At 43.2% G+C, this 24,892-nt stretch overlaps 1 protein-coding gene across 3 annotated transcripts in view; it reads right to left on the bottom strand.

Moving 5' to 3' along the window:
* FERMT1 (FERM domain containing kindlin 1) overlaps positions 1–24,370 on the bottom strand; it is a 38,540-nt gene extending 14,170 nt beyond the window's left edge. The window contains exons 1-9 of one of the 3 annotated variants that reach the window (XM_047745892.1): positions 23,723–24,370; positions 19,569–19,737; positions 17,514–17,747; positions 14,291–14,437; positions 12,859–13,072; positions 11,805–11,907; positions 6,664–6,771; positions 5,882–6,013; positions 4,233–4,282 (exon numbers count right to left, since the gene is read on the bottom strand). In XM_047745892.1, the coding sequence (XP_047601848.1) occupies positions 4,233–4,282; positions 5,882–6,013; positions 6,664–6,771; positions 11,805–11,907; positions 12,859–13,072; positions 14,291–14,437; positions 17,514–17,747; positions 19,569–19,719 (1,139 nt within the window). In that variant the 5' untranslated portion in view covers positions 19,720–19,737; positions 23,723–24,370. Of the gene's footprint in view, positions 1–4,232; positions 4,283–5,881; positions 6,014–6,663; positions 6,772–11,804; positions 11,908–12,858; positions 13,073–14,290; positions 14,438–17,513; positions 17,748–19,568; positions 19,738–23,722 lie in introns of those variants that run through there. The other 2 variants (XM_047745894.1, XM_047745895.1) reach the window with 2 other exon arrangements.
* Positions 24,371–24,892: the final 522 nt, after the last annotated feature.

Raw genomic sequence — 24,892 nt, 5'->3', positions numbered from 1 at the left:
GGAGTTCTAGATTGAGTGTTATTTTCTCTTAGCACTTTCAAGAGATTTTCTAGCCAACAAGAAGTCTGCTGCCCACTTAACTGTTTTTCCTTGCTAGGAAATCTGTCTTTTCTCTCTGATTTAAAGACTTTCTCTTATCAATTACTGGCCTTGCTAAGATGTGCATTTATAGTGATTTATTTTGATTGGAATTTATGATTCCTGAACTTAAGGATTTTTGGCTTCAATAATTATGGAACACTCTCAAGCTTTCTGTTTTGAATACTTGCCTCTTTCCCATATATTCTTCTAGAACTCCTAGTAGGGGGCGCTTGGGTGGCTCAGTTGGTTGAATGACTGCCTTGGGCTTAGGTCATGATCCCAGACTTCCAGGATCGAGTCCCTCATCGGGCTCCCAGCTCCTTGGGGAGTCTGCTTCTCCCTCTGACCTCCTCCTCTCTCATGTTCTCTCTCTCTCATTTTCTCTCAAATAAATAAATAAAAAAAAATCTTAAAAAAATTTTTAGAGCTCCTAGTAGGTATATATTGAAACTTCTCATTCTACCTATAACATTTTCCATTTCTACCTATCTGTGTTCTCTATTCAACTGTGTTTTTATTTTTATTATTTATTTTAATTATTATTATTATTATTATTTTTAGAGAGAGAGAGCCGGCACATGTGTGTAAGTGGCAGGGCAGGGGAAGGCAGAGAGAGAGGGAGAGACAGAATCTTAAGCAGGCTCCATGCTCAGTGTGGAGCCCGAGGCAGGGCTCGATCTCACAACCCTGAGATGATGACTTGAGCTGAAATCAGGAGTCAGAGGCTTAACCTACTGAGCCATTCAGGCGCCCCTTAACTGTGCTTTTAAACTTGACATTCAGTGCGCCTATTCAATTTTAAATTCCTATGACTAAATTTTTCATTTCCAGAATTTCTATCTGGGTCCTTTTCAATATTGCCTCTTCTCTTTCATGAGGATTTTATCTGTTAGTTTCCTTAAGGATTCTAAACATATTCATTTTACTGTTTTTCCAGATTGTTCTATTACCTAAACTTACTGAAACTGCTAATCTTCTTGTTTGTTGGGTCTGCTGTCTTTCCTTTATGGTGGTTCATGGTTAGTAGTTTTTATCGGGAGGTCAGTTTTTAGGGGGTTACTCTTTCCTCTAGAAGGCCCATGCATGCTAGCTAGATTGTGATTATTTCCCTCCAGGTATTTTTGTAATTACATTTGCTAGGGCTTCATGGGTTTTGTGATCTTGGGCCATTTCTATTTTATTTATTTTTTCAGAATTCACTTCTCATATAAGACATTTAAATTTAGATCTACATCCACGTGGGGCATAGGGTTTGACTCCAGTTTCTCCAGAGACTTTTCATTTCCCCACGTAGGACCCCACCCGGGAAGAACTTCCTCCCTGCTTCCTGGGGCAGATGGACAGCTTTTCTACCCCCGGCTAAACAGAGAAGGCCACCTGTGCAAGTTTCTGCCGTTAGGCACGGGCTTCAGGCCAGTGTCAGTACCTTACAACAGGCCTACAGGGTCATCTCCTGTCTCTCCCAGGGATTAAAATCCCAGCCCCAAACCACGAGAATCTAGGTCTCGGCCCAAATCCCTCTGTGCGTTGAGGCTTCATTTGTAGAATCAGATTCCCTCTGCCTCGCCTGCAAGCTGGACCTCCCCGTCTCACCTCAACCTCGTATTCACAATGCTTTTATTTTCACTTTATCTTGCACTCATGCATATTTAGAGCAAGATTGAAGTTTGTATTAGATCAGATGCGTTTAGATAAGTTGCTGGAAACCGAAGTCCACTGTTTATATAGTGGGTTCAATAGATTTTGTTTATGAAAAAAAAGAGTTCACTGTTTAAAAAAAAACAAAAACGATTAAAGATGGTTCACAGGACCAGCTCAATGCTCTCCTACTGATAAGGAAAGGAAGCCCAAGGAAATGAAGGGTCTTTAAGGGTCACACACACTAAGAAGTAGGAGGAGTGGAGCTCCACTCTCCATGCTCCTTCCCGCTTTCCTGTCTCCTTTCTTCTTTGCTTCCTTCTTCCTTCTCTTCCTCCTTCATTTCTCCCTTCCATGAACTGTATTATCTATTAAAGTCAACCTCTTTAGACCTTTGGTAGATAAAATGACTGCTGTGAAACAGAAGACAATTTTGTGTGTTTGAGCAAAGCCATTACATTAAAGTGAAGTGGATGGAGGGCTTAACCCCAGAATGTTCTCTCCTTCACTGAAAACATCTAGAGGAAGGGAAAGGTCATCATTTGGTTTGTGAAGAGCTGCATTTGCTCTAGACAGAGAATATGGCAACTTACTTTCTTTAGAGAATGATTATTAAAAATTATAAAGATGTATTCGTGGATTCGAATTATTACTGTAGGGGGCACCTGGGTGGCTCAGTGGGTTAAAGCCTCTGCCTTCTGCTCGGGTCATGATCCCAGGGTCCTGGGATTGAGCCCCGAGTCAGACTCTCTGCTTGGCAGGGAGCCTGCTTTCTCCTCTCTCTCTCTGCCTACCTCTCTGTCAACTTGTAATCTCTGTCTGTCAAATAAAATAAATAAAAATCTAAAAAAAAAAAAATTACTGTAGCTCTGACTATAACAATATATGTGGTTGCAACCATGTATGCCACAAAAGTTAAAATTAATTAATTAATTACTAAAAATTAATTATTGAAATTGACTTAATTTTTTAAAATGGGCATTTCTGGTTTATTCGTTTTTTATTTTATAAAAATATTTATTTCTTTATTTGACAGAGAGATAGATGGCACAAGTAGGCAGAGCAGCAAGCAGTGGGAGAGGGAGAAGCAGGTTCTCCACCGAGCAGGGAGCCTAATGTGGGGCTTGATCCCAGAACCCTGGGATCATGACCTGAGCCGAAGGCAGCCGGTTAACTGACTGAGCCACCCAGGCATCCCCTTTGTTTTTTAAATTTTTTGTTGAAGATTTTATGTATTTATTTGACACAGAGAGATATAATGGGAGAGGAAACACAAGCAGAGGGAGTGGGAGAGGGAAAAGCATGCTTCCCGCCGAGCAGGGAGTCCAATGTGGGGTTTGATCCCTGGACCCTGGGATCATGACCTGAGCCGAAGGCAGATGCTTAATGACTGAGCTACCCATTGTTTGAGATCACATTAAAAAAAAAAAAAAAAAAAAGAGGGGCACCTGGGTGGCTCAGTGGGTTAAGCCACTGCCTTCGGCTCAGGTCATGATCCCAGGGTCCTGGGATCGAGTTCCGCATTGGGCTCTCTGCTCAGCAGGGAGTCTGCTTCCCTCTCTCTCTCTGCCTGCCTCTGTCTACTGTGATCTCTCTCTCTGTCAAATAAATAAATAAAATCTTTAAAAAAAAAAAAAAGAAAAAAGAAAAAAGCAACTTATAGAAACCCAGTGATAAAAATCGTTACCTTTGGATGCTTCTCACTTATACCTGATTCGCTGTTCACTCTTTCTAAGTCTTTCTTTGCATTATATGTTCCCCAAACAATTCGTGTTTCTTTTCAAGCCAACTGACCCGCTGAAGTGTCCGTGTGTTAAAAAAGTCAATGAACCATAAAGTGACATGAATAATTGATAGAACTTCAAAGGGGCCTTATTCTTTTCATCTTAACACACCCTAGCACCATCACAAATGTTTTATTTGTTTCCATGAAATAAAAAGCTCCTCTGTCTTTTTAAGTCTCAGATTGATCGGAGGTGACTGGGGAATTTCTCAGAAACACTGTTAACAAGCAAAGGTTGATAAACCGAGGTGTCTACTTCTGTATAAGCCCAGGACCAAAGTTCTAGAAACAACTGACTTTTCAACCATGAAAGAACCTTCAAATGATTCCCAGTCCTGAGCCTCGCAGATGACCAGTCTAGCACAGGTGTTCACTAGTTGCAGACACGGCCATGTTTACACCATTTATTGAGCACATACTATGAGCCAGGGACCATGCTCAATGCTTCATATATGTTATCTTCTTCAATCCCCCCAATAAACCCAAGAAGAGGTATGTTCCCATTTTATAGGTCAGGAGACTGAGGCTCAGGCTCATGACAATGCCCAAGGTGACCCAGCTAGTACAGGTAGTCGAGCCAGGATTCAGCCCATTATCTGTCTGATGCCAAAGCTCAAGCTCCACCTTTGAACCAGGAACTTGCCTAGTGCGGGTTCAGTTTAAATTCCTGCACTGTTGATCTGCGAGGCTTTGTTAGGAGAAATCCCTTTCCCCTTTAAGGGTGACTTACCTAAATAATTTGAGATGATCTGCAAGTTTAGGGATATCAGTAATGTCCTCCTAAGGAAAAACAGATAACATTTCATAAGTGGTTAATTAGGTGGTGTTGATCCTCTGTATTTGCACCATCCAATACTGTAGCCACTCACCACGCGGGGTGATGAAAATGTGAATTAATCAAAATTAAACTAATGAGAAACTCAGTTCCTCAGTCACACGAGCCACATTTCTAGTAGTGACCCCAGCAGATGGGGAGTGGGCAAGGGAGGGGGGGTGGGAAGGGGCATAAGCATGGGTATCTGGATGGCTGGCAAAGTTCTAGTTCTTGATCTGGGTGGTGACTTGGATGACAATACAAGTTTGTTAAGTCGTACGTTTCCTCCCCCACTTTTCTGTATGGGTCATGGGTCATAAAAATGAAAAGAGATTAAAAAACCTGACCAAACACTACCATTCAAGGTAAAAATTTGAGTTAGAAACTGCTACTTTTATGTACAAACAAAATATTTTGCAAATTTTACCTCAGAGAGGGTAAATCTAGTTACATCTAGTTCACTGATTAACTTCTCAAAAGGAACCTGGTTCAGAGTTCATTCTGCGGTGTAGGCGGGTGCCTACTTTCTAAATGAAAAGCCTATTGTTTAGCATCATGTGAAAATATTGAGGGTGGGAGCAAGGAATTTTTCATTTATTCTGAGAAGGATCACGTTCTACCTATTCAGTGGAGGAAGTCGACAAAAGAGAAGTCCAATTCAATGAGCCCTGTGTCTCCTATAAACGTGAGACAGGGCTCTGAATCTCCACAGAATCTTGGCATTTAGTTTGTGTGAAGTATTTGCTTTTGCGTAATACCAACTTCCCATTTTAAGGAAATCAATTACAGGGGAATGTGCATTAAATCCATAATAATATAGTGATTCATTTTTATCTCTTACTATTTATATCCAATGACAATAGATCCACCTCTCTGATTCAGTGTGCATTAAACTAATAATTACTCCCATGACTGAGGTACTTAGTTAAACAAAAGGGTGGCACTCAACAGGTGAATCAAACAGGGAGGCATTCCGATTATAAAGCCACCATTCGGCCATGTTTCATGGATAAGGAGATGATAAAATAGTTGTATTACTTTATGTCTCACCGGAAGGTTTTTGTCTATTTCCTGAAGTCAAAAGGGTTTAGGAGCTTTTTCGAGTGTCCCAGAATAAACGCCCTCACTGTGTCAACCTCGCCCAGCTGCAGTGCATGGCTAGGTCAGTAGATAATAGGCTTTGTATCTGTGAAGCATCTTCTCCATTCTCACAGCTAGCTGTACAACAGACTGGGTGGTTCTCTCCACACCTGAGAGGAGGGACTGCCTCAGTGAAGAAAAGCCCTCGGCAGGGGCAGTCTTTGCCTCCTACTCCCCAGCTTCTCCCTAAGAAATACATATCAAAGTACTGCCCTTAATAGCACCGAACATATCTCATAGTCCCTTCCGGAACTGACTTGAGAAAAGCCAGTCAGGTCTTGCTAGCTTTAAGCTTGTGGAAAGTATGTTTTCTTTTTTCAAAATCAGACACAAGATTCTCTTATTTCTCATAAAAAAGAGCTCATTTAGATGTGTCAGCCCATGAGAACGCAACCACGGTTCTGAGTTACCAGAAAAGTTCATACCAAAGCGTTGTCTGTTTTTCCACCTTCTAGGGTCACTTCCAAATTAGAGAGTGCCGCTTCTACTTCGTCGACCTCAGACTCATTTGCAAAATCCTGTGTGTCTGCTGACAGCGACAGTTTGCTAATGTGATACTACGATATAAACAGAGGTTTCAGAAACGTTATAAACACACATGCATCCCTCAGCACTTTCCTCTTTTTGAAGACAATCTCTTCTGAACGTCTCCTGGAAGGAGGTCTCCCTCCTCTGAAGGGAAAATGACATTTTCATCTGAATTATTTTGAGAAGGATGCTCAGTTATGTTCAAACTTGGTTCTTCTCCATCACTGGTTGAGCTTGTAGTAGGGATGAGATAAAAATTACAAGACTAACGCCTTATAGAAGCAGGGCGCATGTGCGGGTTATGAGGAATATTTTATTTTATTTTATTTTTTTAAAGATTTTATTTATTTGCCAGAGAGAGAGAGAGAGAGAGCAAGTGAGCACACCCAAACAGGCAGAGAGGCAGGCAGAGGCAGCGAGAGAAGCAGGTTCCCCGCCGAGCAAGGAGCCCGATGCGGCACTCGATCCCAGGACCCTGGGATCATGACCTGAACCGAAGGCAGCGGCTTAACCCACTGAGCCACCCAGGCGTCCCATGAGGAATATTTTACATTGAAATGGATTCCCTTCACTTTCAGTTCTTTCTTCAAAGAAAAGAAACAGTATGAAGAAAAGGAAACTTTAAGAAAACAAATTTGCTTTGTTTTCTTGCAGAGAGAAGGTACCGAAGTTCCCATACTTGCAGTGCTGCAAATATCAACATTTCTTCTTCCGTGCAGTCAATTTCTTCCAAGAGGACGGCCCACCTGGCTTGTTCATAGAGTTGGTTGATTCGGACAGCATCGTACTAAGGGAAGAAACAGGTAGGTATGTATGTGTTGTGGAGGGGACATATTTAGATTCCTCAGTATGAAACCACTGGAAACATGGAGGCCATTCCTTGTTAATGCAGAAAACTTGCGCTCAGGCAAGTGAAAGAAATACCTCTCTTTCCACTGCCCCAGCTCCTTTTACTTCTGAACTTAGAAACTGCTTTGTCAAAATATTTGCTAGAGCTTCTTCAAGGGGCCAAACTGACCCATCTTTGATTGCATTATTTCTCCCTCTCTTTTATCACACTTCCACTGGTAGGAAAAATCACTGTCACCACCTACCTACAAGACCCTCTTCAACTAACAAAACTGCAACTCTGTACCCATTAAACCGTAACTCCTACTCTGCACCCCTGCCCCCAATGGTATACAGTTTACTGTTTCCTTAAAGAAAAAAGGTAAGGAAAATATGGAGGAAGAATAGAAAGATAGAGTGCCTATCACAGGGTGATTAGCATTAGTTTATTTTTCCTTTTGCATTAACCTTGTACACACTAGAAAAAAAGGTGATGGGGGATCTAAAAATCCGTAGCGAGCCCCAACCAGCAAAGAGCATTGCTATCAGGTCAGCCGGAAATGGAACCCACCGTAGAAGCATGGTCCTTCCCGGCAGTGCCGAAGCTGCCGGCAGGGCAAGACAAACACGAACCCACACGTGTGGCCCTTGGGAAGCTGGAGGACTGAGAACATTAAGAAAGTCTGTCTTTGCTTTGTGAACTTTGTGGGACACAAAGCTGGAGCCAGGACCTGCCCCAAACAAACCAAAACAGGACACACGTGAGAATATTCACAACAGCGTTGCTTATAACAGCTCTGAACCAGAAAGTTACCAGGGGGTCCCTCGACTGGTGAAAGGCTAAAAATGTGGGCCTCATGCACAAGGGGATGCCACTTGGCAGTAAGAAGGAATGTGCTATAGGTATACGTGAAAACACAGAGAGACCTCAGATCCAGAGGCACAAGATGACATACTGTATGAGTCCATCCATAGGAAACTTCCAGAAAAGGCAAACCTGGAGACAGAAGGCGGACCAAGTGGTGGGCTGGGGCTGGGAGTCAGGACTGACCACAGATGGGATATGAGAAAACTTTTTTTGGGTGATGCCAAGTATTTTACAACTGGATTGTGGTGATGGTTGCACAACCATATGAATGTACTACAATCATTATAAGAGAATTTTATGACATGTAAATGACATGGCAATCACGATAAAAACAACTAAAAAAGCACATACCATGCACACCAAAAACGAGGCAACCCCTGCCCCCCTCCCGAACAAAAAGACCCTTGCTTCATGAACAGTTTATAGGCAAAATCCAAATAGTATGTGTGGCTACTAAAATTTGAATTGGACTGTCTGTCTGTCTCGGTCTGTCCCCCAGTCAGTCACAGTGTCTTCAATCCTAATGCTGAAGGAGTTTTAGTGAGAGTAAGTCAAATCACCCGATCAGGTTTTTCTCTCAAATGCAGTCAGTAAAGACTTACAAAAATGAATCAGAGCTTCCACACCCGAACAAACCTAATTCCCCTGCCACCTCCCCCCACCACCAAAGCCAAATAAAACAATATGGTGGAAGAACATTGGCCAAACAGAAGTTGGCCCACATTTGCAGACTGGCAGTAGGAGAACAGGCTCTAGTGACAAGATGTTATGATGGACAGGATGAACCCTGGCTCCCACTGAGGAACACTGGATTGTTCTGTGGCAGCCAGCAGAGCTCCGGATTTCCTTCTCTGGAGTCTTTTTCATGTTCCCCCTGAGGCTCTAGAACATCAAAAGTTCCCAGGTTTTGGTGGGTCGTTTATTAACAGGCACCCTAACAGGTCTTTCTCCCTCTGAGAACTCTGTCAGTGGTTTCCCTGACGCAAGAGACAAATTTTCTTCCCTTGGTGGGGATTGGCTGTTCTTGCCCTTTCCTTGGCTCTCGATTTCCTTTGTCTTCTGGTTTACTGAAAACAGAAATCCTAGACTGGGAAGCACATGGTTTCTGCCACCTCCATTGCCTCCTTCTCATCCAGACAATTGAGTTAACGCCTCCCTCCATCCACCAGCCACCAATACAAACAAGTACCAAAACCTGTTTCCCAGAGTTTTCACTCCCTCAAGAAAGGGTCATTATAGAGCTCTCCTAACAAAGGGTTCCCAGTTAGCTGGGAGGAACTTTCAGTGTCCTCTAGGACTCTTACTAAAACAGATGTGCACCTTTTCTCTACTGAACATTAAAAAAAATACTATGAATTACTGGAGTTGTAACGGTTTTTTTCTTCACAATTGAAATGGGGCAAATGAATAGATAATGAAGGAATTTGGTTTGCATGAATTCTAAAGGGACAAAAGGACGGACAACAAAAAGTCTCTTTCTCTTCCTTGTTCCCTACAAATGATGGTTTCTCTATGGACTGTTTTGTACCTTGTTCTTTTTCATTCTATAATATGCCTTGAATGGGTTCCACATCAAAAGAAAGCTGATTCATTCTTCTTAGCAACAACACTATATGGATATATCAAAATATCCTTAACCACTCCCCTATTGATGGATGGTTAGGTAGTTTCCAATTTTCTTCCTCAAGCCTTATTTCTGGTCAGTTTTTGGTTTAGATCCAACTTAATGCCCCTGGACCTAGCTTGTGTCTGGAGTGCCTCACTTCCACTGAATCATGGCAAATGAGCAAATTTTGGTAATAACTGTTCTCGTATACAGACATATCAATGCGCATATTTGAGTATAACTGTGGCATAAATACAGTGCAGTGGATTTGCTGGGTCAAAGCTATGTAGAATTGTAATTCTGATAGATATTGCCAAATTACCTGCAATAAGGATCAGATTAATTTGTACTTTGGACTACAAGCAGGGTATGAGAGCCATTTCCCCCACACTCTTGCTAAGACGGTATATGAAACTTTTTGATCTTTGCCAATATAAGGCTAAAAGTCAGTCTAGTTCCTTTTCTATGAACTACATGTTCACATCCTTTGCTCATTAGGTTACTGGGTGGTTGCTGTTCTTCTTCTTCTTCTTCTTTTTTTTTTTTTAAAGATTTTATTTATTTATTTGACAGAGAGAGAGAGATCACCAGTAGGCAGAGAGAGAGAAAGAGAGAGAGGGAAGCAAGCTCCCCGTTTTTTCTTTTAATTGGTTTTCAGGAGCTCTTTATTAGGGAAATTAGCCTTTTGTTTGTCGACTGACTTTTTTCACTGTGTATATAGTTTTTTGTCATGCATAAAATTTTAATTTATGAAAATGTATCAATCTTTTATGGATTCTGGATTTTGTATTTTTAAAGTATATTATTTTTGAAATTTTGTATATTCTAGCATTTTTGTGTTTCTGAGATTTTAATCAGTACTTGTAACCCTAGTGCAACTGCCTGCCTACATCTCTCCTCTGAAAGCTGGAGAGGAGAAGCTCCTTCATTCTACTATACAATCTTGTTCCCTTCTGTGGGTTGTCCTGTCTGTTTTACCTGGTTTCATGGGTGCTATCTTTGTTCTTCTTGCTTTGATTGTAGATTCTATAAAAACATGAACTGCATCTTAAGTTTCTGTATGCCTCTATCTACTCAGCATCTAGTAGAAAGTTGGAACTAAACGTGGTTATATTTATAGCATTTCATACTTTAGAAGAGGGGAGAAGGGAACTCTGAAGTGGTTTTTCCTGTGCCCCAAAGCCATATCCCCAAAGCCTGAGTCTTCTGGCCATGTTTGGGTTGACAGCTTCTATTTGGCTGTTAGATTCAAATAGGTTTCCTTCATGAGCCACGTGGAGAGAACTCCTTAGCAATTAAGCAAATCTGATCATTCAAAGCACCCTTGAAAAAAATAAAAAAAAAAAACCTCTATTTTGGAAGAAGCAGTAGAGTAGTTTCTCCTGAAGGTTTTATCAAAGAGCCAAAATTTGCTTGTTTGCCATGATTCAGTGGAAGTTAGGCGCTCCAGACACAAGTGAGGTCCAGGGGCATTAAGTTTGATCTAAACCAAGGACTGACTTATTTTGAAGAAGATGCCAGTTAAGGAAGCACTGGGACCCAAGTTGCACCTGCGAAGACTAGACTTAACATCAGGATCCAGGAGAAGACAGTGCCACGAGAGGCAGAATCACTGTTGTGGGTGAGAAAGGGGTCTACACAGAAGGGCCCTCCAGTGAATGGAAGAAAGCAACAAGCACCAACCTGGGATAAAATCACCCTGTGCACTCGGAGGGCCCGTTTATATTCTTGACATGTGGCAGGTTAAGTGCTGACTCACAACTCCACAAACAGGCCAAGCAGGGCCAAGGAAGGGGCAGAAATTCAGAGGATTTATTTCACCCCTCAGTTGTCCTAGTAAACGTCAGGAGGCAGATGGGCACTTAATGGGGGTTGCTGATCAGCTGGGGTCTTTATTCATACAGATGGTCTCTCTTTCTCATCACCAAATTCTTATCTGGCCCTGCAGTGGGGAGTGTGGCGTGCACCATCATGGGGTCCTGGCTTGTTCATGAGAACCGGCTCTTAAACTTGGCTCGGATGCTCCTTCCTTCCTAGGAGAATCCAGCTCTGTGAGCCACTCTCCTCTTGTTCCTCCATTCGTGGGGAGATGGAGAGGGGCAGCACACACCACGCTGGGAGGGAAGACCCCGAGAGGCTCCCACTAACTCAGGGGCAGCTGATCACATCATTGCTTTTACGTAAAAAGACTAGAGAGTTTAGCAGAGCTAAACAGAAGATTATACAAATTAACCCTAATTCGGAGAACTAAATGACTGGATCTTCCACTTCTAGGCCTTCACATTGAAAAAGGGAGAGAGAGAAGAGGCACCTGGGTGGCTTAGTTGACCAAGCATCTGCCTTGGGCTCAGGTCATGATCCTGGGGTCCTGGGATCGAGTCCCACGTCTGGCTCCCAGCTTGACGGGGAGTCTGCTTCTCCCTCTGCCTCTACCCTCCTGCCTCCTGCTCATTCTCTCTCTCTCTCAAATAAATAAATAAAATCTTTAAAAAAATGAAGAAGATAAAAAGTATCTTACTTTGGGATTCAAGTCAAAGAAAGTGTAGTATTTAAATCGTAACAGCAACTGCTCATCCTCCTGAATGCCTTGCTCCATAAGGGAACGTGAGGAGTCCAGCCAACTGGAAAAGAGTGGGTTGAGTTTTAATAGTCAATCAATTTTACACACACCCATTATAGCATTACCTAATATGTTTCTATATATATTTACATTTATATACATGTATTTACATTTATATACACATAGATGTAGATATACACATACGTGTGTGTGTATTTCCTGAACAATGTCCGAGTAAGTAATATAACCAAAAATCTGTAAGGGAGAGGACTTGATAATATCTTACATCTGGATTTTATTTTATAGCTTTTAATAACTTTCCAAGTGTTTTTTGTATGTATATTTTGTTTACACTGATACTTTAAAGTAACCCAGTGAAGAAGCCAAGGCAGTTCCTATTTTCTCAGTGTTATGGGTGGGAAAATAGAGTCTTAGTGACATTAAGTGCTATGTTCAAGGTCATGTGCCTTGTCATGGAGCCAGAATGGAAATCTCTACTTGCTGACTTCCCGCACTGCTTTTCCTCTGTCTGGTCTGACTCAACACTGGGTCTATCTTATTGGCTAGAACTTTCTATAACAATGTAAATATTCTGTATTGCCCTGTCTGACAGACTGCCCACTAGTCACATGTGGCTAGTGAAGATTTAAGTGTAGCTAGTGCCACACTTTAATTTTAATTAAATTCAAAGTGAAATGTAAATATCCACCTGTGGCTAGTGACTCCTGTCTGGATGGCACAGTTCTAGAGCTGAAAAATAAATACTGGGTCATGGTAAGGGGTGGAGAGGTGGAGAATAAAAGTGAGCAACAGAATGAGATGGGGATGAATGCCATCCAGTCCCATGGAGTGAAGATGGCCTGAATGTCTGTTCTACCAGGTCTTGGGGGTAAATAAGGATGACTGAGATACAAACTCTGGTGTAGTGGGGGAGTGAGGTCCAGTGGGGGAGAGTGAGCCTTATAACAGAGGAACGTGGTGACAGAGAAGCGAAATGGAGCCATGTCCTTACCCTGCGTTAAGCCTGGCTTTGTCAACCAGAGACCGAGGCTGGTACATATCTGCCAGTGCTTCTGGTGACTGGGGGGGTTGGCTGAATGCCAGGATGCTGCAGTTTTGTTCCGTCAAAGGGCTGTCGCTGAACCAAGTCATGGTGGAGGATGCGGGCGTTCCACTGATGGGGTCGTACGTGGGAGTCATGGTTTTACTGTATAAGCCAGGACTTACTGCAAGGCAAAGGGAAGCATGCACTATGATACGAGATTCAGGGGGAAAGGTCTTTAGAAAAATAGGTGCTAACATTGCTTATACCCAAATGGATTTTGAATTTAAATGTTTGTACCACTTTACGTCCTGAAAAGGCAGAGAACTCATAGTCCATAAAAACGCCTAAAACCAACCCAGGCAAATGTTGGGGACTCTCTCTTTGTCAGTTCAAAATTCTATTTCAGCAGTGAGTTTTGGCACCATCAGAGAACAGAAGGTCCCCCAAAAGTGAATGTACAGACTTTATTTTTGGGCAAATCCTTTAGGCAAATAACAGTACTTGCCAATTTTAAGAATCCAGCTGGTTGATGGTTTATAAATCATATGGTCTGTGTAAGGAAAACGCAAAAAATATTTTTGTTCTTTGCATTGGGATATACTATGCAAGAAGACCTTTATTGCAAGCAAGGTAGAGATTGATTTATGCCTATGTAAAAAGACAAGGATAGTGTCTTCCCAGAATTTTTACCTGCCCACTTGTTAGACGCCCAATGCAAAATTTAAACCGAATTCAGGAAAGAGTCACATGAAGATAGAATCAGGAAGAGAAAAGTATTATTTGAGTGATCCAACTAATCTCTTTTCCCCCAGATTCACAGCCAATTCCCCTAAAGTTTTGCATTCATCAACAACATAATATACACAGTGAAACCAATAATGTATATAGTGGGTAGAGCACATCTTCATCTCAGGGTCATGAGTTCAAGCTCCACGCTGGGTGTAGAGCTCACTTAAAAAAGTAGCGAGCCGGGGCGCCTGGGTGGCTCAGTGGGTGAAAGCCTCTGCCTTCGGCTCAGGTCATGATCCCAGAATCCTGGGATCGAGCCCCGCATCGGGCTCTCTGCTCAGCAGGGAGCCTGCTTCCCTTCCTCTCTCTCTGCCTGTCTCTCTGCCTACTTGCGATCTCTGTCAAATAAATAAATAAAATTTAAATTAAAAAAAAAAAGTAGCGAGCCATAAAACAAACCTTATTGAAAATATTCTGTGAGCTCTAAGATTAATTGCATATTCTTTCTTCATCACAGGAATCCTGAAATTTTAGTCCTTTGGGGGCAAGGGAGGGGAGGGATGGGAAGACGAGGGCAAGAGGAGCAGAGGGAGGGAAATGTCTTGGGATTTAAGAAATCTTTGGATTTAAGAATGAAACACAACAATAAAACAGCTGTCACGAATCATACCTGGTGGACCTGAAGTCGTTGGAGAACCCTCCAGGTTCAAAATATCTTCAATTATGGGCTCCCTGTTACTTTTGTCTTTTTTTTTCTTCTTTTTAAAATAGTCACCAGATGGCTTTAACAAGGAAAGTTCTTCTGATCTTCTGATATCTAACAAACAAATATAAAGAAAAATGAAAAACTATCAAAAAGGAAAAAGAGGGGGGTGCCTGGCTGGCTCAGTTGGAGGGGAAGGTGACTCCTGACTTCAGAGCTGTGAGTTCAAGCCCCACGTTGGCCATCGAGATTACTAAAAAGAAATAAAATAAAACTTAAAAAAAAAAAAGTAAAACGAAAATTCCTTCTAAGACTCAGAGTCATGCTGGGCATCTGAAATCATTTCTCAGGACATTCCTGAGAAGTCAATGGAACTGAATTACACCTCTTTGGAAGAAACAGAAGGGGACCAGAGACTCCTAAAACAGGTGCAGGCACGCGTGTGTGTGTGGGGGGAGGGGAATGTCCAAGAGTGGAGGGAGATTTAGTCTAATAAAAGTCCTAGTTGTTTTTTAGTGTATTATGAAAATATTTCAAAGATAACCAAAGCAAAGGGAATAGTATAATAGCCCCCTCGTGTTTTCATCAGCCAGCTTCAACCACCATCAGCACTTGGCTCTTCTTGCATTATCTGTTCACTACCAATTTTTCCCTCCTTCTCTTTTGTCTCTTTTTTCAGTGTTTTTTCTAAAATAACAACCAAGAACTCCCCTTTTTCTTTATAGAACATAGATCCTGAAAGCCTTTCTATTACACTGTGCCCGATCACTAATTTCATCCTTATGGCAGGAAGCCCGGGTGTCCTGCGCATCTCTTCGCCGCCCTTACCACTTCCGTGCGCTCTGACGCAACTTCTGGTGGGTGCTAGGACAAGTGTCTCTGCGCCACAGAGATGCCATAGTCTGCATACAAGTGCAGAGGCCGCATAGAGGCCACGCGAGTTCAGAGAATTAACATTCCCTGAGGGCAGCCCTCAATGACTGACGGGAGTGGTATATTAATCCTCCCGGTCCCTCACCCCTTGGGCAGGCCAGCTCTGAGGCATGTTACATTGTCTCCCAGGAGCCCCCAACTGCCCCAAATGCGACTGGGTTGGTGACACTCTCTTATGGATGGCATTCTCTTTCTAGTCTTACCTCCTCACCCCCAACCAGTGTCTTCTGGAATCACCTTCCCCCCTCTCAGCCAAATAAATGTTTGTCCTTGAATTCTTGTCTCAGGGTCTGCTTCTGGAGCACTCAAACCAAGAGGATTCCCAGTTTTCTCCATTAGTCAAATATATTTATAATTGCCATTGCCAATCAGAATACCTGATGACCATTAACCACACTGAGCTGCTATGTGATTCCAAGTAAAAGCCAGGGAATGTGCAGGTTAGAATTTGAAAGCAGCTTTCCTGGAGGTGGATGCGCCCATTCCATAGGTCCTGCCATTTTGCAGTTTAAACACTGCTTCCTGCTGAGGCTGAGGCTAGCAGTTCAGCTTCATCATCTTCCCCTGTAACCAAGGATGCTTGATTGTTAGGTTGCAACCCACACCTGTGCCCATTCCAAATGCATAATTTATAGATGAGACCAGGAGATGAATCAGAATTTCCAGTAGGAACATTAGAAACAAAACAACCAAACCAAACAAAACCTGCATCTCTAAGCCCAAGATCTGCATCTTGCCTTTTCTTTGTGAGAACACCCATCATATTGCTAAATATTATTTAGCTTCAGTTGAACAGATACAAAAGATAATAATCAGAAATGCCAGGTTCAGCCCTTTAGAATGACTATGAAGATATATTCTGGAAAAGAGAAGAAAGTCTGACTTCTTCTCTTTTCCAGATCTATATATGTTGCAACCTCAAGTTTTTGGCCCCAGCCACGATGTGTCTTTCTCGTCTACTGTGGACTGGGCTTTATTTGATCATTTCCTTTGTTTTCCTATCCTCATTGGAATATTGCTGGAAACAACACGCCCTGGTGCTCGCCATTTTCCCACCATGTACCAGAGGCACTGCTGTGAAATGGAAGGCTCTGAAATGGAAGGTTCCATTCACTTGTTCACTTAATAGTTAATGAACAGCAAACATGTGCCCGTGTGCTGGGTGTTAGGAACTCGGGCATGCTCAAGTAATGGTTTCTGTCTTCACCCTATTTAATACCATAGCAGTCCCTACTGCCCAACATTGGAACTCCCAATCCTGCATATACTGTTAGAGCTTTTCTTTTTTTTTTCCTCTACCAAATATCTCCTTTTAACATCTTATTTTTAAATTACTTTTACATTCATTCTTTCTTGTCTCTTCATCTTAGCATGTCAGCTCAAGAAGGGAAGGGGTTTGGTACTGTTTTTATTGTTCACCAATCCCTAGCACTCACCACAATGCCTGCCTAATCAGGATATATTTGTTGAAGGAATGAATGAATGGGCAGTTTATAGTTTAATGGGGAAGAGAGATCACTCACTCATATATCGTAAATACTGTATTCAAATGCCAAATCTTAGCCTTAGAACCAAAGAATGTACCTATACACTTTAAAAAAATATTAAACAAAACAAGAAAAATATTAAACAAGAAAATATTAAACAAGGACGTAGGGTTCACTTCCATTATAGAAGTTCCCCAAATACATGGTTTGGGCAGTGTTGTCCCTAAAGACTGTTAAAACTGTAAGGATTAGTTTTCAATCCATAATGAAGTACAACTTCCTGCTGTAAATAAATTCCACAGATAATTTTTGTGGATAGAGTATTTGCTGTAGTGAAGTGTTAGTAAAGCAATTAAGACACTGAAACACCATTATCTCAAAAACAATAAAGATACATCAGCTCTATGGTGATGATGATTGAATGGAACTTCCTTATTTGCCTTAAAAATAATGACGATATTAGCACAGCTTAAAAGAATTAATTTTTTTTGTGGGGGGATAATCTTAATGGGTTTGTTTCTTCTGTTTATAGATCTTTTTTGAAATAGTGTTAAGCTTTGTGGAAATGAATCTGATTTACTCCAATAATGTTCCATTTGGTTTAACTCCACTTGCACGGCAAAAGAGCCCAGAAAAAACTTGAAAAGTATGCTTCCTAGTAAAGGAAGTGTTCTGTAAAGCCAACCGCTTGTAGGCAGAAAGCACACATAATTTCTCTGTCCTCCTTCACCAACAGTCCAAAGGGCACAGGGCCCCTCTAGGGTACTCACTCAGGATTTTGCAGATATCACTGACAGCTTTAAAAACCACAGCCGAGAAGCTGACTCGCAACCTCACTGTCTTCGCGTTTGGCAGGCGGAGGCGAAGCATTTTGTGCTGAGGGGTGAAGAGAAGCTTTGCGTCTGCCTGGACCCCACATTTGTCCAGAGTCCAGTGCGTTTTCAGAAGCCAGCAATGTTTCTGTTCCCACCAGAGGGCAAAGTCTGACCAGTCTTGGGCTACGTCTGCAAAAATGGAAAATACCATGAAGTGAAATGAGAGAGAACTCTAGAGTCCGTTTCATTGTATTCGAGAGCTGAAACCTACAAATGGTCTTCAGCTCCCCATCTCCTTTTACAAGCCGAGGCTCAAACAAGCCTTGGACTGTCTTCAAAGTCTCTAAGGTGGGGCAGGTAGAAAACAGAGACTGAACCTTATCCTGATTACATGTGAACACAGTGAAAGGAACAGAAACATATACATTTTGTTCTTGATAAAAAAGCTGGAGTTCTTTTCCCTAAAGTCCTTTAGGGGCATGGTCCTTTCTGGGAAAGCCAGGAGTTTTCGACTTCAACCAAGATTATTTCCTACTAGAAATGAATCCTTACATCACGGCTCCGCAGAGGAACCACTATCTCCCAAAATCTGCACACAAGGACTATAAAGCCGACATTCCCCACCCCCATAATGTCCAGCTCTCTTAGCACCGCCACCAGATTCCCAGTTTCCGAAGTGTCTACACTGAGATCAGCTGAGTATTTTCTCTCTCTCAATGTCAGCATCAGTGTGGACTCTTTCCCCTCCTTCAATGCTGACATCAAAGTTGAATCTTCTTCTTTGTCAATGTTGGAACCAACAGTCCATCCTTTGTTTTTTAAAACACGTTTCTCTTTCTCTCATTCCTTCACTTTGTTAGAAAACTTTTCTTTCAATGCTGTTGGTAGAAGTATAAATTCTGTAACTATTTCAGAAAGTCCTGTTGTGCAGTAGTTCCTCTCTGAGCTATACCCCAATGAAAATGCCTCTATCTACTCACCAAAGACCCTGAAAATGGAAACAACCCAAATGCCCACCAATAGGTAAATGGATAAATTGTGGCCTAATCACATGATGCAATATCACACAGCAATGAGAGTAAACGAACCAAACTATATGCAACAATATGGGTAAATCTCACAGATATAACGTTAAGTGAAAGAAAGCAGATGCATAAAAGTATGTTCTATGTGAGTGCACCTATATACAGTTTAAAAACAAGTAAAATTATTCCCATGGTGTTAGAAGTCAGGATAGTGGTTTCCCTTCGTGGGGCAGTGACTGGGCGAGGGGGGGTGTCTGATGTGATACTTGGGTGGGGGAAGTCAGTAATATTCTATTTTTTGATCTGCGTGGATGCTACATGACTGAAATTTCATTGAGCAGTACACTGAATGATAAGTGTAGTTTTCTCTGTACGTATTATACTTAAATGAAGACTTACTTAAAAAAAAATCTCCAGCTCATTAATGTAAATGAAAAGTCAGCATCTGGACAACTTTGGATAGAAGGTAAAAACAAATAAGAGAAAAGAAAAACACTGTTAAGTTTTAGGTCGATCATGTTGATTCCTGATGTGAAGACTGACACTTAAGACTTCTCTTCCTTTGTTTAAACAGGGAGAGTAGCAAATGGTGGATATGTATTAGAAGACACATTAGCACTGAGCTGACTTTCTCACCGAGCAACCAAACTTTAACAAACAGAATCAACACAGTCATCTAAAGTCATGGTACCTAAAGTCACCTCAGACGCCACCAGTGGGATGAGCCTGTGGGGACATAGTTTCATACCCACTGGAGAGCTTTAGTTTGCCACCAGACTCAACTTTTTATGAGGGTGGCTGAAGAGTTCCGTTTATGGCTTTTGCAGGATCCTCTATTCCTCTTCTTCCTGTGGGAAGGAGCTTGTTCTCTGATTGTTAAGATTAGAAAAACTTAGACGATCAGATGACCTAGATCAGCCATTGACTGTTGATGCAAGAGAGAGCGTTTCAAATATAGGGAAACCATAAAGAAACAATAACTTACTGATCTGTTCTACTAACTTGAGCATCACCCCCCCAACATGCAGGTCTCCAGACACTCTCAGTGTGACCTCTTTCTGCTCCTCCTCGTTTGGATGGTCAACTCTGACGATGAGCTCCCAAGAAGCAGACGCAAAGTCGCTGGATGAGAGCATCGTGGCAAACGCAGGCGTCTGCCACAGAAAAAGGAGGACACGGATCAGAATGTGAGAAGGATGCTGGAGCTTGTCAGTAGACCCTGCAGGGCAAAACTTTTTCTCATGTTAGCCTCTTCTTCAGAAACTCGGCAGGGTGTCCAGTGCTCCATATTTAATTCAACATCTTTTTTAGTTTAATTTTATTTATTTATTTGACAGAGAGAGAGAGGTCACAAGTAGACAGAGCAGCAGACAGAGAGGGGGAAGGAGGCTCCCTGTTGAGCAGGGAGGCGATTTTGGGGCTCGATTCCAAGACCTGAGACCATGACCCTGCGACCACGACCTAAGCCAAAGGCAGAGGCTTAACCCACTGAGCCACCCAGGCACCCCTTATTCAACATCTCAACTTTAAAGACAAAAAGTCCTATCAAAATGGTCTCAAGTCTCTTAATTTATGTAGCTTTATCTTTCCATAGGGACTTGACTATTTATTTTCTGTGCCTGCCCAATGCATCAATCTTCACTTGCTGTCTCCATTGACTTCTCTTCACTTTCTCTGAACTATTTTGAATAGTTCTCTGAATTATTGTGGCAATAGGCAATAAATCATGGGAATCCTTCATATCTTAAAAAAAATCAACTTCATTGAAGTGTAATTTGCATATAACAAAATGCATAGACTTTTTTTTTTTAAAGTACGTTCCATGCCCAACATGGAGCCAAACAAGGGGCTTGAACTCGTGACCCTGAGATCAAGACCTGAGCTGGGATCAAGAGTCAGATGCTCAACCAACTGAGCCACCCACACACCCCTGCTCAGATTCTTTTGTGAGTATAGTTGATATACAATGTTACATTAGTTTCAGGTATACAATATAATGATTCAACAACTCCATATGTTAGGCTGTGTTCATCACAAAAATGCACATATTTTAAATGTATAATTTGATTGCAGTTTGATGCAAATTATGCCTTGATAAAGTTTATTTTAGAAAAGGATGCCATTAAAATCCTCCTCTATCTACATTATTATATTCCTCCTATAAATATATATATGTATATATATATATATTTTTTTTAAAGATTCTATTTATTTATTTGGCAGAGAGAGAGAGAGATCACAAGTAGGCAGAGAGGCAGGTAGAGAGAGAGGGGGAAGCAGGCTCCCCACTGAGCAGACACAGGGCAAGACCTCAGGACCCTGAGATCATGACCTGAGCCAAAGGCAGAGGCTTAACCCACTGAGCCACCCAGGCACCCCTCCTCGGATAAATACTGATGACATCTTCTGCTATGAAAATTCAAAAAATGGAAATATAGGAAAATAGTTTCTATTTCAGTTATATACTATGTAGTTTTACCTTAAATGCATATAAAGATAAAGGTCATTAATAATTATTGTCATATATTTGACTTACTTGAGCTACCAATTTATGGTATATAAAAGTTAATAAATTAAGTGCATCAATTAAAATTGTGGACATAGCTCCAGCAAAATATTTAAAACAGGAGTGAGAGACGTACAAAGCCCACTCTTCAAAATACAGATGGAGTGAGAACTTCAAAATCAGAGTTTTCCTCTTAGTGGAGGAAGGAGAATAAAATAAGCTACACAGAATCAAGAATGAAATGTGTCAGGGGGAATAGGAACACTGGAATCTGAAATTGGCAGAATTAAAATGAGGGCTCTTACTTCTAAACAGAAAACAAATGATACTACCACTCCTGACTATTTTAATATTTAAAAGAAAAATCAGACATTTAAACGATAACACATCTTTTTCACTTCACTATGTAAAGACATCTTATGAGATGCCCATGTTTTCATAAGGCCTGTGAAACATCAGTGCATTCAAACTCCTAAAAAGGGACTTATCCAAGGGAAAGTGCATGAGTCCCCTGGGGTCTTCCTCACCCCAGATTCTGTTCAGCAGATGTGCGGTGCACCTAAATTTTTTATTTATAAGAATTTATAAGAAGCACCAGGTACCACTGGTCTGTGGCTCACAGTTTTGAGTCCAAACAGCCACATGAAAAATTAGCTTCAGGACTCCGTTCTGCCCTTCAATCTACCCAAATCAATATTAAGCCAGGGACTGTGGTGACACCTGAGGAACATTATTTATTTTTTTAAGATTTTTATTTATTTATTTGACACAGAGAGAGAGATCACAAGTAGGCAGAGAGGCAGGCAGAGAGAGAGGGGGAGGCAGGCTCCCTGCTGAGCAGAGAGTTCCAGGCACCCCAGGAACATTATTTTTAATAATAATTACACCCCCAGTGGTATACCAGTGTTGTTTGCATTCGAAACCATTCACATTTGAAAGCATAAGAGGGGGGCACCTGGGTGGCTCAGTCCATTAAGCCTCTGCCTTTGGCTCAGGTCATAATCCCAGGACCCTGGGATGAATCCCACACCAGGATCCTTGCTCAGCAGGGGGCCTTCTTCTCCCCTGCTTGCCTGATTCTCCCCTGCCTGCTGTTCACCCTGCTTATGCTTGCTCTGTGTCTCACTCACTCTGTGTCAAATAAATAAGTAAAATCTTTATGGAAAAAAAAAAAAAAAGAAACCATAAGAGAATCTCAAAATACACAAAAAATACACTGCAAATCTGAATGGGCTTAGGACAGATTTTATTTGTCCAAGTTGAATTCGAGAGTTCAGAAGTAGCTCCTGTGTGTTTGTATGACCAAAAGGGATGTAATGCTTGCACCTCCCCATGCACAGATCTCCTGCATGGCCAGTGAAGGCTATGTAATGACTATATTGGGCCTAACCACTTGCATCACTGTCATCATCAGGCTCAAGTAACACTGTGTGATATACTCTGTTTGAACCACTATTTTGTGTTATCTCCTTCATCGGCTCAACAGTCCCCTTGGAAAGGAGGAAACTCAGGCTCAGAGAGGTTAGGCAACTTGTGGGAAGCCACACAGCAAATTAGATGGCAGCGCCCAGACAGAAATCCAAGTCTTTCCAACTCTAAACTCTTAGCCACTACTCGGGGTCAGGTCCTTCATAAAGTTGAAACACCAGTATGAAATAAAACTCTTAAAACCACATTAGCTAAACTCTCAGGAGGCTTCACTAAGCATTTCTACTAACATCCTTCCCAGTGAGGAAGCAATAAAGATAACTCCATACCGTGGCATTGAACTATTTGACTTTAAGACCCTCACAATTTCTAAACTGCTATGGTTCGATGTGTAGTTATTTTAAAAATGTGTGCTTTAAAGTGACTCTTTACTGCTTGTTTCTGCAGTATTAGACACTGGTCTCTTCCTAACTTGGGCAATCAAAACCCTTCTCAAACAAAAACAACAAAAAAAGAAAACCACTTCTCACGCAGTTAATAATATACGGTGATTCCCTTACAGCGAAATTCAGGCTTAAATTGGACAATCTGGTTTCCCCGCATTCCTCTCCTATCTTTCTGCACCTTCAGTTTTGAGTGAACTTCTCATTCGCAACAAGCTGCTACTTGTAGAGGGGAGCAGCAAACTCCAACTGGGAAAAGACATCGAAAGGGCCCAGAACAGAAAGCCAAGAGCGCCAGTTGACCTGCCTTCCCTGGGAAGGGAAGTCCTGCAGTCCACCTCCTCCTGTCCTCCTTGTCTACAGAAAATGCAACGAAGGACAGCCAGCCAGCCAGGCAGACAGAAAGATGAGGGGAATAGCCCCCATGCTTCCCCTGGAAGATCAGAGAGTGTGCCTGTCCAAAGGCCACTCCACCTGTCGGTTGCCAGTCCTGCAGGGCCCTGGGGCCAGAGGGGGTGAGGTGGGTGGACAGAAACCTGCCCCTCTACCCACAGGGCGGCCCCCGCGGCTAAACGGAGAGTTTATGTTGCCGGGCCAGATACACAAGGCCAGACAAAGTGGCCACACGGACGGTATTTTTAATTCCGCAGCTATTTACGTGCAAGGGAGGCTGAAGAAAGGAGAACAGGGGTCTTCAGCCAGGGCGGCGCCCGTCTCAGCACCCCCGCGCCCCGAACCCCAGCCCCAGCCCTCCGCACCCACCTGCTTTCCGGGCGCGGGTGGCGCGCAGCCTTGCGGACGCGCACGTGGACGCCTGCGCCCCCGGAGTCCTGGCGGAGGCGCCCCAGGCCGGGCGGGCGCGCGAAGCGAGGTGCCGGGGTGGGCGCTCGCGGCGGCCGCTCGAGGCTAAGGCTGGGCCCACGGGGAAGCCGCCCGGGACCTCCCGCCGAGGCTCGGCGCCCGCCCCCGGCAGCACAAGGGGCGCCGAGTGCGCGGTCTCCGCCCTGCGCGGACCCCGCAGGCCCGGCCGAGGCCGGCGCGCGGCGGGGCAGGTGAGGGCACGCCCAGCCCCGGGCCTGCTGGGTCTCGCTCCCGGGGAGGGGAAGCGCTCGGCGGCAGAGTTGGGAGGGCTGAGGGTGCCCGCAGGGCGGGAGGGCGGGGAGAACCGGGGCGGACGCCCGTCGCCTGCGCCCCTCGAGCGAACTCTCCACCGGCCCCTCGCGGGCCGCCTCCTGTTTCTGGGGTTCCCGAGACCCTGCGGGGCCTAGCCCAGGTGGCTGAAGTCCGGCTCCGTGCCCTGCCCTCCAGGTATACCCATCACTCCCACCCCCGTGTGCGTCCGGGTCCGGAGACTCCCTTCTCCCCTTTAAAGAGCCTGGGGGACCTGCGAGCGCCGGGTGGAAGAAACGAGAGCGGCTCATCTCTGAGTAAGAGGGTGATGTAAACCCCCGACAAGGGCGAGGCGCCCAAAATATGCACAATGCGAGACCCGGGGGCAACTCAAGGCCGCGCCCCAGGCCGGAATTGGGCGGCCCGCCTCAGATTCATCGCCTGGTCTCGCGGGTCACCTTCCTGTCGGATTTCCTCCCAAAGAAGGCTGGAACACCCTGGAAGGGTGGGTGACGTTGGCCAATGTACACAACCTGTCCAAGCCTCTTTGGTTCATATTACACACCTCTGAGGAGTACGACATGCCAGGCATCGGGCTGAGTTCTATGGATGCAGTGGTTTAACGAGACAGTCAGGGCCTTGATGTCTTCCTCATCTGTGAAATGGGTAGAGGTGGAATGTCCACCACCAACCAGTGCGAGATTTCATTCAGTCCATGGCAGAACTTCCTGCAGTATAATATAGACTTTAGCGATTTACACCAAGTACATATGGCGCGTGATAATTTAAAATGCTATCAAATTTAGAAATGGAATCCTTGTT

Source organism: Lutra lutra, chromosome 9 (genome assembly GCF_902655055.1).
Source record: "Lutra lutra chromosome 9, mLutLut1.2, whole genome shotgun sequence".
NCBI lineage: Eukaryota > Metazoa > Chordata > Mammalia > Carnivora > Mustelidae > Lutra > Lutra lutra.
The sequence above is the reverse complement of the archived record's forward strand: the minus strand, read 5'-3'. Positions and strand labels throughout refer to the sequence as shown.